General features: G+C 39.1%; 1 protein-coding gene across 5 annotated transcripts in view; it reads right to left on the reverse strand.

The window, feature by feature from the left end:
- abr (ABR activator of RhoGEF and GTPase) overlaps nt 1–19,883 on the reverse strand; it is a 121,128-nt gene that overhangs the window by 44,992 nt on the left and 56,253 nt on the right. For all 5 annotated transcript variants that reach the window (XM_042008134.1, XM_042008135.1, XM_042008139.1 and 2 more), the window contains 7 exons: nt 15,352–15,450; nt 13,583–13,768; nt 7,602–7,709; nt 5,976–6,036; nt 1,714–1,766; nt 714–854; nt 387–508 (listed from right to left, as the gene is read on the reverse strand). In XM_042008134.1, coding sequence (XP_041864068.1) covers nt 387–508; nt 714–854; nt 1,714–1,766; nt 5,976–6,036; nt 7,602–7,709; nt 13,583–13,768; nt 15,352–15,450 — 770 coding nt within the window. The remainder of the gene's footprint in view (nt 1–386; nt 509–713; nt 855–1,713; nt 1,767–5,975; nt 6,037–7,601; nt 7,710–13,582; nt 13,769–15,351; nt 15,451–19,883) is intronic.

Consider the following 19,883-nt stretch of genomic DNA (forward strand, 5'->3'; position numbering starts at 1 on the left):
GTTATGGTAACGCTATGTATTTCTACAAGAGATGGATGGCTGAAAATGGTGCAGACAAATGATAGAGCTCAACCTCAAGAGGTTCCAATCAAGCTAACAGGAGCAAGAAAAAAGCTAATCCTGTAAAAGCTGCACTCGATCCACTGACATGACTCAACTTCTTATATGTAGCAACACACACAGACACACACTGTGTTTCTGCCACTTCCCCTTAATGTACAACCGGCTCAAACACGTTTTCTTTTCTGGACACATCAGCGTCCAGATGCCTGCTTTCTCTGCTACGGGTGCTTCAAAGATGTTCATGCCTTGAAGAGGTGGAATGAGAAAGGGAGACCTGATTGTCTTATAAGGAGAGGGAGACATCTAAAGTAAAGTGAGCTCACCCCACTGCTGTCTTCTTCATCTTGGCACAGAGCAGCAGATCAGTGAAAAGGAAGACGTGTCGTAGCTTCCTGGAGCTTTCCGACACCTCCACCAGAAAGCCATCCTTCACAAGCTGACGGGCCTAAGAGAGCACAAGATGTTCATTCAGGCCATTTCATCAACCATTTCAGCTCAAAAAAGATGAAATGTTACAGTTGTTTCAGACAAAAATAGCTCGAACAATGATAAAAAAACTGTGATAACAGTGGGATGTTCGGCCAATTTGTCTCACTTACACTTTGATATGATGTGATTCAATTTCAAGTGCACAAAAACATCCCACCCACCTCTCCTTTGGGTGTAGTGACAGCGGTCCTCCGAGGATCAATCTCCTCGTTGATGGAGGAGAGGAAGTTCTGAGAAATCCGCAGAGCGTCCTGCAGGAGGGGGAAGTCTGGATGGTCCTTAGGGGTGTGTTTCAGCAAGTCCTGTGCAAGCACACAATTAACTGGATCATCTATAAATGTACTCATTCTCCCTTCGTTTTTTGGTGCTGAGATTGGATTCTCACTTTCTAACAGAAATCCACGAAGTAAGACGTGCTGATTTATTTTTTCATTCAAAACATATTTGTGCTGATATACTCTCCCTTTATACTGAACACTAAAGCAATCACAGAAAATCTCATTTCCTTGTTTTTGTTGAAGCTGCATTTCATCAGTGCAGCAGGGTGATGAACGCTGCAGCGAACAACAGAGCAAAAGCAGCCTTCCTTCCCAGTTTTCTTTGCTTAGTTTCCAGATGTGACAAGAGCATGACCTTTGCAGGAACATTTAATGCAACAAGCTTTTTGTTTTCCTTACAGCCTTATGTAAACTTACTCAAACAAAACACACCCATCACCCTCTGCTTGCCAGACTGACAGCTTCAGATTCATTTTCTTATCCAAAGCAGAAGACGTCTTTATGATGGGAGGACACTGTGATAAAATCAGCATCTGTGGTGATATCAAACCACATATTTGAGGATGTAAAACTCCTCTCACTGATGGATGTACAATATGATAATTAGATTTTGGGTACTGTTTCAGTGAAGATTTTTATATATATGAAAAGCAGCTTCAACTAAATCAGTTGGTAAATGCTTTTTCAACTTAAACCTTCAGTTAAAAGAAAAAGAAAAATTACTTTTATGTGCAGCTGATTATAGTTCTTACATAATTTAATGAAAGTATAAGAAATGTCCAAGGAAATTGCAATCAGTGCATCTCCAACTTATATATAAGGTTATTTTTGCACTTTGGGTGAGCTGAACATTTAGTTGTGCTAAAGCAAGTTAAGTACTCACATGAAGGACCAGGGTGCTTCTGGTAACACGGTCAATCGGCTTGTAGAGGAGAGCTGTGAGGGAGGGAAGAGGAGGCTCTGAGTCAGTGTTCCTAGCATACAAGTGAAAACACACAGGCACACACAGCAGGTCCCAGTCCCACAGCTCAAACAAGGATAAATACTCCCACTCAGCTCAGACTGCACTGCAGAGCCAAACACTGCATTTAGTGTCTGACAAATGATGATTATCATGTTGACATTAGGCTTCAGGACTTCAAGAATCTTAACTGGTAAATTTTCCTTAAGCAACACAGCTGATGCTGAAGTTTGACCTCCTTGGAAGTGGAAAAGTGAAAAACCACTTTCCATGTAGGGGTTAAAGGAGTCACATTACATTGATCGTACTATTCTCTACACAGATAAAAGCTGCTCGGCAACAGCTGCTCGGCTTATTGATGCTGCTAAAAGGTAAAACAACAGACTCCCTGGACACTGAAACACACAGATTCAAACACAACACGAATAAATCTATCTATAGAAAAAAAAGTACAATAAGTCTGACATCTGCTCGCATGCCACCAATCTCACATCTGAGCCTGGTTTAAGCTTGTATCACCACTCTTGACTGGTTTCTCCAGGGACGGCTTTGCTGCTAAGGTGGTGTGAACAGCAGAGGCAGCTGACATACATGAGAGACTTGAACAGTCAGAGGAAAATGAAAGCTGGTGAGAATGCAGAATAAAAATGACATTGAGAAGGTGGAAGAGGTGGAAGCACACCTATAAATGTGTAAGGAGAGAAAGAACTTTTCCTCTGAATTTCCACCAGCTGTCCTGTGCTCAAGGAGTCATCTAATGAAATTCAAAAAAATGTCTCAAGGTCTCAAAATAATAACAATGTTATTGATGTTACAGCATTATCTAAAGGAAGTATAATGCTGCTCTACATATGAGCTCAACAGAGATAGGGAGGATGCTAATAAAAAACAATTCAGACGTATAAACATTCAGAAGGCAGCTGACAATGTTCCACTCTGTGATCAAGCTCGTCTCCATTTTTAATTGTAAAAAATCTACAGTTATAATAACTTATTCCAAAAACCAGAAGGAAGCTAGTCAAGTGAAACTGAGAGGAGAGATGTGTCTTCGGTATGCAGGGGGGGTCGTCCCAGCCAGCCAGAACCTCATATACATTCATCTGGTTAAACAATTCAACAACACTCCCTTCAGCTGTACAGACATGTTAGCTGTCTCTTCTTTACTGATCTGCTCATCCTCACCTCATCCCTCAATCATAATGTATTAAAGAGTGAGAGCACAACATGCTCAGATCTACCAATGGAGCCTATCACATTAAACTTCATTCCCTCCATAGACTTTCTATATTAAATTACACACATGCACACACAGAGTCAGTGTGATACCAAAGAGAATCTTCTAGAAGATCCTTGATGATGCTCTTTGAAGTTTGTTCTCTCTCTGATCATTATATGGCCTCCGTCAATGGTCCTGGCTCACTGAACCAACACTGCTACCTCCAGGGGGATTTACTCCAGACCCTGCACTGACTGCAAGGGCACAGAATATTTAATTAAGTGTGTGTTAAAATTTGTATTCACATCACTTTGTAACAGCCTTTAGGTTAGCTTGAAAAAGATGGGTAGCATGTTAACTGTTCAGTAACGTGTTAATCGCATCAATTGACTGTCGATGCTCCATGTTTGTACAGCGAGCTGCACTTTGGAGCTATAATTAGGTGCAGTTATACTCTGAGCTAAGTGCCAACATCTGCATGCAAACAGGTTCAAAATTACAATGCTTACATGCTCATGTTAACCAAGTGCAATAATCAGCATGTACCGCTGTTTGTAAGCGTCGTTAATTAAGAATAAACACCAAGCACCGTGGGGGCTGATGGGAATATCATCCATTTTGCAGGTGGTGAGTTTGTACACACCGGAGTGCAGGAGTTACCAAAGCCAGATTTATCCTCTAAGGTCAGAAACCACCCATCAATCTGTCTAAATGACCCCATTTTAAAAAAAAAAGATATATCAGTCTGAACAAGGTCATGTTTAACTATTGACACATTTTTTTTTTTTTTTTGCTTTAGAGAATGTGAACAACCTACTTGATTAGACTAAGAAAAAATAGTTGTTTTTCTCTCTTTTCTCCTATTTTATTTCATATATATATAACATTAGAATTATATATAATCTTAGAAACAGTAGGAGTTAAGATATTAGCCAGGAAGCTAATGTGTCACTGATCATTTTTGGACCCATGTGTCGTATTTTCTGTTTATTTAGCTATCGCTGATGGAGAAGCCAAATTTACAGTCTAGTCAAGAATCAGGATGAGGGAGGATGAGAAGATTCAGAGACGGAGAGGATCGGATAGAGAGAGGGGGATTATTGGAAGTCGATGTCCTGTCACAGCGAGGTGCCTCTGATTGGTTCAGCTCTCAAGGTCGCCTTAACAACTTGGCTCACAGATAGATCATCTTTGCTAACCAGGGGATAAACCAAGTGGGCAAAGTCTTTGAAAAGAAAGCACACACATGGCTTCGGGTCCTTAACTAGGACAGGGAAGTGCCAGCTTTCATGCTTCGGTTTTTGGCAAAGCATTGCACTACCAGCACCAGGCTTGGGCCAGAGAAGGAGGAGGAGAAGGATGAAGAAAAGAAAGGAGTCAAGAATAATTAAAAACAGAGTGGAGTTGGATTGCTTATTTAGATGTAAAACAAGTTTATTATTATTATTATTATTAATTTAGTACTTGCATTTCTACACTGTACACTGACCTGACAAAACCTGATTTATTCAGTCAAGAAAATTCCAAAAAACGTGGGTTTCTTTAAATCACATACTGTTAAATAAAAAGAAAAACATGAAAAATGGACAGATGAGTGCAGGTAAGAAAGACAGGGAACTTGCTAAAATATGGAAACAAGTAGAAAGGAAGAGAAGGATGAGGAAAAGAAGTCCCTCTGATACATGGGCAGGTTATTAAGAGACTAAAACACAAAACTAATCAAAGCAGATGCCTTGGGTGCTGACAAACCTCGATTGTTAAGGGAATGTGAAACTATTTTCAAGCTACTATACTTAGCTGCCTTATAAACCAGTGATAAAGCATGTAAAGAGAAGAGTTTCCCGAAATTTAACATGTAGCCTTATCAGGGAAAAAGGAGAGAAGAGTATAATTAACACTATCGCTCTTGGTTGAGGTTTCTTCATTTACAATTCATAAATTATCAGACCGTTTGCAGGTACATGCTGCTGAAAACTGACACACACGAACACTCACCCAGCTTCAATCAGTCTGACAAAGATATACAATTTAACCAGCTGATCTGCACATCACAGCATAATTTGGGCAGCTGACAACATTTTCTTGTGTCACTTGCAGCTTTAGGTCTACCGTCTGGCACAATCCCCAAAACAGTTTAAGTTTGCATGTTTTGAGCTGAGAACAGGCATGTACCAGCTTTACAACACACACAAACACACACCAATCTTTTATCCGAGGCTGTGTCCAACAACTAAACGTGCTCTGCTTTTTAACAAACACACGTATAAGATGCTGTCCTCCTGCATCTTCATTATAAAAATACAGCAGGGAACATTAGTCCCAGTCCCAGTGCTTCAAAAGAAAGTAATTTCATCATCTCAGAACACAGTCTCCAACAAATGAATGCAAAAGAAAGGAAAATTAAGCCCTGAAATAACCATCAAGCATCCCTAAATAACTATCCTAACTTCAATCTCCTCTTCAAACATCCTACAACAGGAACTGTGTACATATCCAAGCGCACAAAATTTCAGGGGAAAAAAAAGAAAGAAAAAAAAAATAATGAAAAAAAAAAAAAAAAAAAAAAAGGAAAAATAACGCTCCAAGTTGTCTCCATAAAACATCGGCAGCTTATGCAATGCAGTCGTTACCGTATGTGCAGTTACAACACAGTCTGAGGACCAGAAGCACCTCCATATCCCTCTTCTCCTCTCCTGACTCTGCTCTCCAGCTCACTGCCTCCTTTCTCAGCCACAGATACCACGAGAGCGAGAGAGAGTGAATTGACAGAAGTGTGAGAGTGTCAGTGTGTGTGTGTGTGTGTGTGTGTGTAAGAGAGAAAAGAGCAGGTTCAGACATGCACCAGTTTGCCTCCTGAAGCCCACCACTGCATACACAAGCAGAAGGGGCAGGACTGGATTCTTAAAGCAGCAAGCCAGCATAGCCTTCACGCATACACTCAAACATCCACACATGAGCATGAACTTACCCTCCATTGAAATTGTTGTGGTACAATCTTTAGAGTCTTTAGGGCCTTTTACCTTGAGGTTCTGGAAAAAACACAAACATAATAATTAATTTGAAAGTAAACTGCACGCAGGGTCTCATGATCTGATGGGGGGCTTCACATTATGCACAAACGCAGCACAATTATATGTGTTACAGTGTCGTCATCGTAAGTAGTGAGGACCCCTAACCATTGCTTACAATAACCACACACACCAGGTCACCGCAGTTGAGTTTGACAGGAGAGAAAGGAGGTCTCAGGTCTGTTATCTAGGTACAGCACATGATTACCAGTCAGCATGAGATCAACCCAGTCCTTCACTGCAGCTAAAGAGATGACAATTAAAAGACATCCTGGACAGTAGAGGTGGGTAGTAATGAGTCAGATTTACTCCGTTACATTTATTTGAGTAGCTTTTTGGAGAAAAAGTACTTCTAAGATTAGTTTTACTGCACCACACTTTTTTGTGAAGAAGAAATGCAACTCTTACTCTGCTGCATTGGGCTGCACTGAACGTGTTACTTTGACCTTTTATTGAATTCTATTTGCCCGAGAGATGCCACAAGTTTCACCAATCAGACATAGCCACGCAGTCACATGACAAACTCTTCTCACCAAGCAGGCAGAGGGTGAAAAACACATGAAAAATGTCAAAGGAAACTGTCTCTAAGGCAGCTGAACACACCTGGCTTCATATACAAATCATGTTTTGCTTTCACACAGTGTAAAAAAACAGCGATATAATGCAGTGTTGTCTGTGTCTGCCTAAACAAACTGGCATACAAAAACTCAGTATCTAACCTGAGGGAACACTCTGTATCATGTTTTTCCCTACATTTTCGTTAGCTACCGACTATCACAAGACGGCTTTGGTAACTTGTCTGTCTGCTTATATAATTTCTAAAAACAATAATTAGACATTATCGTCAGGTACTCAGTACTTTAGTACCGTTTTACTCCTGAGGCACTACTTGAACAACTACTTTTTACTTCTACTTGAGTAATGTTATTTTGAAGTAACACTACTTTTACTTGAGTACATTTTTTGGCTACTCTACCAAACTCTGCTGAGCTACCAGATACTAAAGCTTCACTTCAACTATGTTGTAGTAAATATGTTAAAATTTGTCTTTATTAAACTTCAACTGAACCTAAAAACATGAGCAAAAAGCAGTAAAAGTCCTGTACTGGCTGTAGTGTTGAGGGTCTGAATTAAGTCTTTTTCGGTAAAAAAAACACTAATAATCAATCAAATGAGGTACGTATTTATAACTCAAAGCACATTTTAACAAATATTACAGTAACCAGTGTTCCTCAAATTGACATTGTTGTCCTCTGGCTGAAACAGGATATTTTTACTGGCTTTGCTTCCCTTCTGTGCTGTACTGCATTTTTTTTTCTTTTTTGCTAAATAAGATTTATGGTTGATGGACTCATCAATTATCTAAGTATCTTCATTCCTTGATGTTATGATGCACAACAGAAACATGTTCTACAGTTAAAAAAATAGGCACAGAATCAAATGAAAGTTGCATATTTGCTTGTATGACATGTTTCTACATTTTTCCATCTAGTCCTTGATCCTCTTATCATGGAAGATAAACTTACTTCTGATATCTTCTGGAACTGGATGTTGGCTTGGCTGCATTTCTCTGCCGTTTCTAGCGCTACCTTGTAGTTATCCACGAACGCCTTGTACACTCCCAGCTGGCTGGCCTGCAGTGAGGAGGAAGAAAGAAAAGAGGAAAGAATAAAAAAAAAATGGATAGCATGAAGACTGGGGCACAGAAGTTGCATTTAGTTTTCTCTTGTTTGATCCGATTTGCTTCATGAAATTATTATGATTATAAAACTTATAAAATGCAGATTTATACAACGTCTTTTGATACCATAAATCAATAAATTTCTGAATCAATGGAGGCTCTGTGAGGTTCTACTGACTGAAAAAGTTTCAACTCTCTTCCTTTTGATAAAAAGCCCCTCTGCAGCACTGAATGTGCATTATAACACAAGCTGCATAGCATCAGTGCATGAATATGCATCCTGCTACAGCTATGCTTGAATGCCTGGGCTGAAGAGCCGACTGCACCCTATTAAAACAGCCAGATGGGATTCAGATGAATAGAGTGAATGAGTTAAGACTCAATGTTTTTGTTTTTAAACTCTTATTTTAAGTTCTTCTCCTTCAACTTTCCCCTCAGACAGTGAAGTGGAAAGTTGGGCTCAAGACAGGAGACATCAAACCTTATTTCACATGTATAAGAAGTTTTTACTTAGTACAGACCAAAAAAAATAAAAAGTGGTTGTATGATGATGTGTTCTTTGTATAATACCAAACTAGAGGGTCAATCAAAAAAAAAGTTAAAATTAATTCTGTTGAAGTACAACGTTGGAAGAAGAGAAACCACCATGTGTGATCCCTGCATTTCCAATGATAGATATTTGGCAGAATGGCTGAAAAGTTCCAACCAAACGAATGACGTTGCATCAGATGTCCATCAGTCGATTGTGTTGCTCGGACACATCATCTGTGAAGCGGTGCTCCAAACAAAGTGTCAACACTTCACACAACAGGTCGAAGCGGCAGGGGGCAAAACAACAGCTTAGATTTGCGGGTGAAGATGGAAAGGAGTGACCGAAGCAAACAGAAAGAGAAAAGAGTGGGTTGGAGCTGTGGTGTTTGCTACAAATAGCCACTTTCTCCTCACATGGACAGCAGAGTTGCAGCCTGTATTTGTAGCTGTTTCTTTTGGACACAGCTCTGGAAAATGAAAGCTGTTTTGAATTTACTTTAGAAAAAACTCAACAGTTTTGAAGCCGAGCTCATGGTATTATGATTAGTTGAAGACAGTGCAGACAAGCAGAGCAATAAAAAACATTAGACACAATTCCAGCAACCCAAACTGAGCTGTATTATGTGCTTTGGATTTAGTGATACTGAGATTAACAGGGAGCCAAAATAATTTAAATATTCTTTGTTTAAGTCATTGTCAGGCTTGAGATGAAAGAGACGCTTTAAAACACGCAGAGTGAAATCCCACAACACAGTTTCTGTTACTACAAGAGGCCATAGATCCCCTTTTGATTAAATACATCTATTATTGATAACTATGCCTATTGTTGATATTTAACACTCAAACTTCCATTAGTTGGGGTCACGTGACTTTTGACTTACCACACCACAGCACTCATTAACAAAATGACATCTCTGCACGAACACAACATACTTTAGTCACACACTTAGATCTCAAAGCGTGATTGCTTTCACTCAAAATGAGCAGCATTTAAACATCTTCCCTGCACAGACCTAGCTTTAAGATCACACTGGAGGAGGTCTTCAGGGATTAACAGCTCGCTGCATTAGGCTTAAATACACTTCTGCATGCTAACATGCAGCTAATTACAGAGTTAAGGTTATGCTCTAAAGCAGAAATACTCTTTTCAGTGTTTTAGTATTGCACGTCAGTTTGCTAAGCATAGCTATGGACACTAAGAAATTAGACAACTGAGAATTGCAAATGTTGCAGGTACTTACCAAATACTAAAATAATACTCAAGAAATGAGTCAAAATTGGAATTTTTTTTTCTTAAGAAGGATAAAATGTTGGTCCCAGGCTATAACCATGTGTAGGCTGCATCCTGTCTGCATAAAACCAAGTAATCCACCCAACAGTCATTTCCTGTTTTCAGCCTGGACCAAAGTCAATGCCTGACAGAACAGCTCGCTACTAACATGGCTTACTAGATTACCACAAGGAAGCAGTTATAATAATGTAATACCTGGTTTTACAGTGAATACAATGTATTATCAACAGATGATTTTCCAAAAGCCCATTTAAAACAGTTCTCATACACGGCTGATCTCCACCCATTTTCTGCCAGCGGAGACATAATTAAATTGCTTGTAACCACAGCTGAGCCCTTCCCTTGTTTGAAATAAGGTGAGAAAACTTAAAACAGTGGTTGGCTTTTTTCCACTTTGTGCCCTTTTCTTGGAAATTTGTCTCTGTGTTGCTCCAGTGGCCTTCATGCTGCTGACAAGAAACAGTAGGGAGTAGACCAGATAATTACACAGCCATCTGTACTCTCACGCTGCCGCTCTGACTAAATGTTTTGCTGCCGCACGAGGTGCTCATGTACGCACATTTACACAGCACAGATGGGAGCTGATGACTTCTCTAATCTGTGACACTTGGTGGTGCAACTCCTGTGATCCCCACAGCGGAGGAGTGTTGTTGAGAGGAAGTTCTTGAAAGTCTTAAGATATTTATATAATTTGTTCTACTGTAAAACATCAGCCCATAGAGGTCTCTGTTAGTCTCTTCACAAAAAGTCTGCTTAACAGTCTTTAATGAATAAAATATTTAACTTGTTTATCTGTCACACAGTTTGCAAAGTTTAATTAAAGGGGCAATAAGCAGAAATCATTTCTAGATCGGAGGAGTTTAAAATTAGCTATGTGTAGAAGTAGAGGTGTAATTTCGACTGCTGCATGACATCATGCACGCTGTCTGTGTTGATCTCCAGCTCCATGTTTACTAGCCGGTTCGGCTGCCCGTTCATGTATGTTCATGTGATTCGCCACCTCCTCCCTTCTCTCAGAGCCCTCGGCAGGAAGAAATGGCGGCACATATTTTTGAGGCAAAATGACGGAGAGCGGAATGAAACATTGACAACCAGAAGACAACCAGGAACCGACATTACCTCGAAAAGAAAAAACACCGGTTGTTGGTGAAGAAGATAAAGATATAGATATAGAGAGAGGAACTTTACCCGGGTTAACACTGGCCTTGTATTTCCACAGAGGAAAGCACTGCGAGAGCTAAAGAAGCTACAGTTTGACTGGAAGCTAGCTCTTCACCTGTACAGTAACAACATAAATGCTATAAGTTACTTCGACATGTTTCACAAAAGGATGACATCGTTTTGCTCAGTGTGTTTTTGTTTGTGAACAAGGCGAGTGGGGGGAGAGGTAGAGGGGGTGTGGCTCATCACACACTTTGTTTTGCTCTACAGGCAGTGCACAACAGCAAACCTTGTGGTGAAACGATTGAGCTTATTACTCCTTTAAGTCCTGTTTTTATTAATTATGATCGATGTGACTTTCTCATCTATGAAACTGAAAACCAAATCTGAAAGTTGATCAGCGTGGCGCACAGCTTTGTTTAATAATAGACTAAGCTAACCACGTTCTTCAAAATACACCATGAAAATTACATCTTTTTTTTTTCAGCACCAAAAATCCAGAAAGAATTAAGTTTTGTGTGAACAGATACAAGTATATGTATGTACCCATGTTCAACACTGAAACAAAAGAAAGACACGATCAAAATCTTAAATTTGATAAGAACAGAATTATTGTGTGCTGTTCATTGCATGCCCCATGTTACATTTTTGATATGTTTAAGATCTCATCTGTCACACGGTTGCAAACTTCATATTTTAATCATTAAAGATAAAGCAGAGGATACCAAATCAAAGCTAACAGCCAGAAGTCAACACTTAATCAGAAGCCAAAGGAGCTACAAATCTTTTATAACTTTGCATCTGTACTTAAAAAGATGCTAAAATCTCAGCTGAGTGAAAACATACTCATGTCCTCTAGTTAAAAACAGCTACAGTATGCGCTTGTTGATTAGCAAAATGTTAAATCTCTCATATGTGGGGGACATCTCATTTAGCTCTCATCATACTAATGAGTAAAAGCTGTGTCTCAGAAGATCCTTAAAGTTTGTCATGAGGTTCAATAACAGTAAGACTGTCCTAACCCTCATCAATCACACTGGAGAAAACGCTGGAGATTTAAAAACTAGATGTTAAGCTGACAAAAAATAAAAACAAAATAAAAAATATAAAAATATAAAAAACAGGAAAATTAATAGAAAATAAGTCAAATAAAATAAGAGAAAATAGGACACTGGAAAAATGGAATGGAAAAAAAAATGCTATAAAAAAGATGGATTAAATATTAAAACAAGTTAATTAAAAATGTGGAAATTTTAAATGTGTTAAAAAGTAATTACTACATAAATTGGTAAAACAACATCACCAAACAACAATAAAACCAAATTTAACATTGGAGATTTGAGAGAAATAATAGCAGCGCAGCCTCACAGCAAGAAGGTCGCTGGTTCGAATCTCGGCTGGGGGGGAGGTTTAAACCTTAAGGGCAGTGGCCTTTCTGTGTTTGCATGTTCTCCCCAAGTATGCGGCTTCCTCCCACCGACCAAAGACATGCATGTTAGGTTAACTGTTGACACTAAATTCTCCCTAGCAGTGTGTGTGTGTGTGTGAATGGTTGTTTGTCCCCTATGTGTTGGCCCTGCGATGGACTGGTGACCTGTCCAGGGTGTACCCTGCCTCTCACCTGTTAATGCTGCTTACCCGCGACCCGTAATGGACCAAGCGGTACAGAAAATGAATGAATGAATGAATAAATGTTGCTATAGCTGGATTGTTTACTTTCAATAGGAAGAAAAAGTACCATTGAAGAGCAAAACAGGTTCTGATGTCCAATCAGCATAATCAGCCATTCAAAATCAAACCCACAGCATTTCTGTTTTTAGGGGATAAATCTGCAGAGAGGTGCTGGTAAGCAATAAAAAAGTGATTATTCACCGTCATCAGACCTAAAAAAGCTGGTGGAAAACAAGTTGAAAATTCATAATAATCACACTTTATGATATGATACGATACAATTGTCCCCATTGGGAAATTATTTTTGAACCCAAAATGCTGCCTTTTGTGATTGTCTGAACTTCTTGTTGTGCAGGTTCTCAGTTTCAGAGAAAACTCATGTTTTAAATTTGTGGTACAACAAACTTCCAGCAGTTTGCCACCACTTTTTTTAAACAGAGGATTTCATTTATCCAAAGAATTTCCAGTCGAGGAAAATCCAAGACCACAATATGCTGCTTCAGCCTGCTCTCAGTGGGACATACTCAGGATGAACTAATGTGGCACATTTATTTTAGTCATACCAGCATCACTTCACCGGGTCACAGTGAAGCTGTTTAAAAAGGCCTCCGAGGTTAACGAGTTTTTACTGATGACTGGCTCTGGATTTTGCAGTCTATACAGGCATTTTCCCGTTAATCAAATGTTTATTTGGATTAGTGTTTCTTACTTTAAATCCAGTTTCTAACATCTCCATTGAAAGTTTCTATTACAGCCTGTTGCATCAGCCTTTATACAGCATATCAAATAAGACACACTCTGCTGTACATGCACATCTACAGTAATAAGTAAAAAGCTTTTTCAAATTACATTATCCACTGCAAATCTAAACATGCACAGATCTTACAGACTAGCTGAGGCTCAGAGCCACTGCTAACTCAATACACAGACATCCACATACACAATGATGTTGCTACGTTATGCAGCGAGAGGACTCGTTTAAGACGACAATCAACCACAAATATGACCTTTAATGCTCATGATTTCTGGATGGAAATAGGCTGCACACAAACACGTTGTCACATTTAGACAAGTGATTCACAGACCTGGCAGTTTAGTTTTAACAGCCAATAACAGAGGAGGAAGGGGGAAAAAAACTTGTACTGTAATTTCTGTGGCCACGTCAGACTCACCAGCTTCTGAAATAAATGTCCCACAGTGACCTTCTCATCCCACTGCTGTATGCTGGGAAAGAGGGTGTCGTAGAACTCTTTGTGGATCTCAAAGATGTCCTGGATTTTGTAGAAGATGGTGTCTATCTGCTGGATGGTCAGGACAGGCTGGGATGTTGATGCTGTGGCTCTCAGGGGCCGCATGGGCTGCAGAGAGAGAAGACGGAGTCGGTGAATGGAGAATTATAGGGCATAAATACCCTAAAGTTTCTGAATTAAAAAAAAAAATAAGTGAAGCTATGTTTGATTTTAGGGCAGGCTTTGAGCAAATTTGGATAAAGTTTTTCAAGTGATTGGAGTGTAATTTTAGCTCCATTTCCATTCACAGTTAATAGTCTTCCCCACTGTGGTGTTTCAGAGAAGGGGCAGATTGTCTGCCAACTCAACACATCTAATCATTAAGATGTGTGGAGTGGTCATGGTGGGCGGGGAAGAGGGTCTGATTAAGAGAAACACAAAGACTTTCACGTCATTTCTCTTGAACTAACGATGAGTCAGACTCTGATAGCAGGGGCAACAGACAAGTTGGCTCATTTTAAAGGCAGTGACAATAGCTGCATACGCACACATGACGCCCCTTCACGATCTGCATATGATGTCAAAGCAGCTGGCTGAGAGTTCCTTATCAGGGTTAGCAAACATGTTTAACAGATGATATAAACTAATCTGTTTTTAGAAGGAAAAGATTTCTAAAGAAACACAAAAATCGATTACTGTAATAAGTCAATTATTCTTTTAAAATGTATAAATTGGCTAACTTTTTTTAACCCAGGAGAACAGCAGTCCTATTAGCTTGCTGTTAGCAAGCCGTAAGCCTGCTGCATTAACAGGAAGGAATATTTTAAAGGCAAACTAAAGCAAATGTTCAACATGTGACCTTGAAATTTTTACACTGATACAGATTAAATGAAAAAGGTGAGAATATTTCATGTTTGCATCTCAATCAGCGAATGCAGCACAATCAAGTTGCTTTATCTCCTCATATTCACCAGACTTCAGTTTGCCATTATAACATTTCCAAGCATTATATATCTTCCTTCTTTCTTCAATTATTATTAGAGATGATAAGACAGAGTGTTAGAAAAACATTACAAAAAGGATTTGCTAACACAAAACCAGGAAACCGAAGGATTATAATGTGTATTTCAGACTATATCGCAATGTTTTCAGTAACTGAGGAAATGGAGGACAGGAAGAGACTTGCTGGTTGAAGAGTATAATGCCTTGGTGTGTCAACTTAAAGGAACTGAGTGTCAGACCAGATTGCTGCCAGTCTTATTCCAAACTTTTAATCATCTCACTCTATAATAATTAAAAGAAGCCTCTTCTTTTTTTAATCTTTTCAGTTTTCTATTTCTAGAGGATGTGTGACTAAATAGTTATTAAGTTTAACCTAATGTTGCATTTAATGACTTTATGACCACATGTTGGTCAAAGTGCAGTGTGTGGCTGACAGGCAGGATGTGACATACTGCAGAGGTTCAGAATGGGGAAGCACGCTCTGTTAGCGCTGCAGGAAACTACAGTGACGGACAGTGGTCCTGCTTTCTGTATGAATATCAACTATTCTGACAGTTCACGTGGGCTTGCAAACAGCAGCATACATGCAGCTGCATGATCCTAAACGGGTGCTTTTCTTTCCTTTTTATGCATTTACTTATTCATGGCACCTAATGGATCCTGGTGATTTGTGGTTTGTGTGTGCATGGGTGTGGGTAGGTGTTTCTCACCAGCAGCAGGGCCTCCAGTTGGTTAATATAGATCTCCTCACTGGCCAAGAAACCAGACAGTACCAGTTTCTTCATTTCCAGCCCCTTTTCTATGTCTCCCTGTAAGAGAAGATAGACCTGACTGTAAGAACATGTTATACATTTTTATATACAGTCATGGATGAAATTATTGGCACCCCTGGAATTTTTCCACAAAATACACAAATACTCCCAGGAATTGTTGCAATTACAAATGTTTTTGGTTCAATTGTGTTTATTTCCTTCATATGCATTGGAAAAACACAAAAAAGCTGAAGAGAAAAGCCAAGATTAACAAAATTCTACACAAAACTCAAAAAATGGGATGGACAAAATTGTTGGCACCCTCAACTCAATATTTGGTTGCACACCCTTTGGAAGAAATAACTGAAAGTAATCTCTTCCTATAACCATCAACAAGTTTCTTGCACCTCTCAGATGGAATTTTGGACCACTCTTCTTTAACAAACTGCTCCAGGTCTCTCAGATTTGAAGGGTGCCTTCTTGCGACAGCAATTTTGAGGTCTCTCCATAGGTGTTCAATGGGATTCAGATCCGGACTCATTGATGGCCACTGCAGAACTCTCCAGTGCTTTGTTTTTAGCCATTTCCTTGTGCTATTTGAGGTATGTTTTGGGTCATTGTCCTGCTGGAACACCCATGACCTCTGACGCAGACCCAGTTGTCTGACACTAGGCCCTACATTGCGACCCAAAACATTTTGATAGTCTTCAGATTTCATGACTCCTTGCACACTGTCAAGGCACCCAGTGCCAGAGGCAGCAAAACAACCCCAAAACATCATTGATCCTCCACCATGTTTGACTGTAGGCACTGTGTTCTTTTCTTTGTAGGCTTCATTCTTTTTTCTGTAAACAGTAGAATGATATGCTTTTCCAAAAAGCTCTACCTTAGTCTTGTCTGTCCACAAAACATTCTCCCAGAAGGATTGAGGCTTACTCAGGTACATTTTTGCAAACTCCATTCTGGCTTTTTTATGTCTCTTAGTCAGCAGCGGGGTTCTCCTTGGTCTTCTGCCATAGCGCTTCTTCTCATTCAGATGACGACGTATGGTCCGAGCTGAAACTTCTACACCCAGAGTCTGCAAAACAGCTTGAACTTGTGTGGATGTTGACTGAGGATATTTATCCACCATTCGAACTATCCTGCGTTGCATCCTTTCGTCAATTTTTCTTTTCCGTCCCCGTCCAGGGAGATTAGCCACAGTTCCATGGGTTATGAACTTCTTGATTATATTACGCACAGTCGACAAAGGAACTTTAAGATCTCTGGAGATGGTCTTGTATCCTTGAGATTGTTTATATTTTTCGACAATTTTGCTTCTTAAATCCTCATGCACTTCTTTGCGCTTCTTTCTCTTCTCCATGTTTGGTGTGTGACACATATGCACACAACACAAAGGTTAAGTCAACTTTTATACCTTCTAACTGGTGTCAGGTGTGATTTCTATATTACCAGCACCTGGTAAGTGCCACAGCTGAGTTTAAACAAGCATCACCTAATTGAAATAAAATTATTTACCCCCGTTATAAGATGGCGCCAACAATTTTGTCCATCCCATTTTTTGGATTTTGTGTAAAATTTTGTCAATTTTGGCTTTTCTCTTCAGCTTTTTTGTTTTTCCAATGCACATGAAGGAAATAAACACAATTAAACCAAAAACATTTGTAATTGCAACAATTCCTGGGAGTATTTGTGTATTTTGTGGAAAAATTCCAGGGGTGCCAATAATTTCATCCATGACTGTATGTTGCACAGACGAACACCAAACATTAGCTGCCAACATATTTATAACTCAACACCACATTAAAATGCCATGACTCAAGCTCATTTCCTGCATAATGCCACAGCAGTCACCACATCAGGCAAACACGAGGTAAATGCACACACAGATAGGTTGGTTGGAATGCATTCGTGCTGCAGGAATATTTATTAATCTAAAAATATCTTAATAGCAGCTTCTATATTTTGACATCAATATCAGAGAACTCATCTCCGTAATAAATTTAGATAAACAGAGCAGGAACTAAATGCGTTTATTCTATATTTTGCAGAAATCTAAAAACAGGTTGCTGCTGTTATTCATTATGGTTTTAAAAGAGAATGGTTACATGCTTATCCACATTATTATAGTCCTGAAAATTAACCTGTTGACATAGCTGGAAGGGTACTCTCTTAATTCTTTAAAACTACAGGATTACTAAAGGCTGATATACTTCAGCACAGCAGAAAAAGCTGAAACGACTTTTACAAATTCTGCATAATTTTAAGTTTCTCAGATAAACCTCATGTCATTTCGAGCCAGACCTCAGGAAACTTCCTTCAAATGCAGGATTCTTGAAGGTTTTCTTATACATTTTGTTTGATCCAATCCCCTTGACCCAGTAATATTTCAATAGTACATACGATTTCACTTTCCCAATTTTTTATCCTTAAATTTTCTTTTTATTTTAACAGCTCCTTGGTATATTCTAGTGTGCGGAGGAACCCTGCCAGGTTCAAAGCTACACTTTGAGTTTAACTTTTGGGCAGAAGGGCCTCACATAATCTCACCAGACTATGATTAGAGAATGCACAGCTGAACCAAGGAGGTGAACTTGATCAGGGATCAAACAAAATACATATATATCTGCTTGTCTGGATATAGCATGAAAGAGGCATCTGCTTTGTAAATTTCACATATAACTCATACAGTCATGTGAAAAAAGAAAGTGCACCTCATTTACATTCTGATTTTGTACCAGGTAATATTAATAAATAGAATCTGACATTACTAGGTTAAAAATAGTATTTTTAATCCTCAGATAAATAACTGCCTTTAACGTTTAGCTAAATGTCATTTATTTAACAAAAATAAGGCAAAATGCAGAAGAACTTTAAGAAAAGTAAGCACATCCCATAACTTAACAGTATGCAAAGTCACCTTTAACAAGAATAACTCAATAACTGTTTTCTCTATGATGCTATCAGCCTCTCACATAAAACCACAGCCTGATATGCCGGCAACGTGACATCAGCACCCTGGCCACTTTTAGGCACTCAGAGAAGAGATAGGATTCAAGATAGATGCTGAATTAACCTCCATTAGACGACGCCAAGACGCAAAAAACATGTCACCCACATATTTCAATCAGGTTTAGGTTTGTAGTTTAAGTCACTGCATGATCTTGACTATTCCCTTTTTCAGTACTTCTGTTGTAGGTTTGCTGCCGTGCTTGGGAAACTGTCCTGTTACTGACCCAAGTAACCCAAGGCAAACTTTAGTTGTCAGACCCCACATTTTACTGTAGAATACTTTGTTCATCTCAATAACCAAAAGGTGTCGACATCCAGTGGTTGCAAAGCAGGCCCAAATCATCACCTCTTCGCCAGTGTTCAACAGCTGCTATGAAGTGTTGGTGCTCATATGTTCCACAACACTCAAGTGCCAAAACCTCTGCTTTTTGGCAGAACATGAGCAGAGCGCTTTTATGAACTAAAGCACATTTGCCTTCTTTGTCATGACTGTAGAGCATTACAGTCATGCATTATATAATATATATAAATCAGTTTGTCAGTTAGTTAATAATGACAGTTAATATGCACGAAAGCTAGATTAGTACAGTAATAAAAAAACATTAAATCAACCACTGTGTATGTAGCCATGCGCTGCTTACTGAAGCAATATGTCAGTGTTCACAACTAAGCAGCAGGAAACTGCACAAAGAGATGTCTTTGTGTCACAAATGTGTCTAAGAAAGGCCAAAGAGCTATATACGAGCAGAAAGAATGATTAATAATTAACACATCCGGATCTTTGCAATGATACTGGCACACAAGTGTAGCCTGATAAGACAAGGAAGAAGCCATGACCTCATCATGTTGAACCAATCACAATTTTCATCCACCCTCTGACACTGATGTTATCTCTAAAGATAAAGCGTTGACTTTTGAATGATGAAGCTTAATCTTACTCTGACTAGAAGTATTCCTAACCAATTTTGTGTTTAATTAAGTGACCGAGGAGTTTTCCAGACAGGATATTGTCTGAGTCTCAGAACTGTCAGGCAATTAGGTTTTATAACTTCAGAAAGTTAACATCACATCAAAGCACAGTACAAAGGAATACACTTTTAAGTGCAGGAACTGCTGCTAATTTGTTTCAAGTAATATATAGACTACTTCCAGGTAAGTTGTTGTGTGTTTTTGTTTATTGAAATGATATCCCAGAGAGCACTTGTGCAGCTTTTTTTCAGTCTGAGACACGATGACCCAAGAACAAACAAGAAAGTGCTGGAGATTCAGTTTCAGTGACAAAAATGTCACAGTTAGATGAAAAAAAGGACAGGAAGAGGATTATTTTCCCTCTGCTGTACAAAGACCTCCTGTGTGACGAGGGCAAGATGAGAAATACATGAGTGGTGAAAGTATTTTTTCCACAGTGACCTGCTCTTGTGAGTCTACTTTTCAAGAGAGAAAACACTACATGCTTTTTCTATTCCAACCTCTGTTCT

The sequence above is a fragment of the Melanotaenia boesemani genome, chromosome 15 (assembly GCF_017639745.1).
Source record: "Melanotaenia boesemani isolate fMelBoe1 chromosome 15, fMelBoe1.pri, whole genome shotgun sequence".
Taxonomy (NCBI): domain Eukaryota; kingdom Metazoa; phylum Chordata; class Actinopteri; order Atheriniformes; family Melanotaeniidae; genus Melanotaenia; species Melanotaenia boesemani.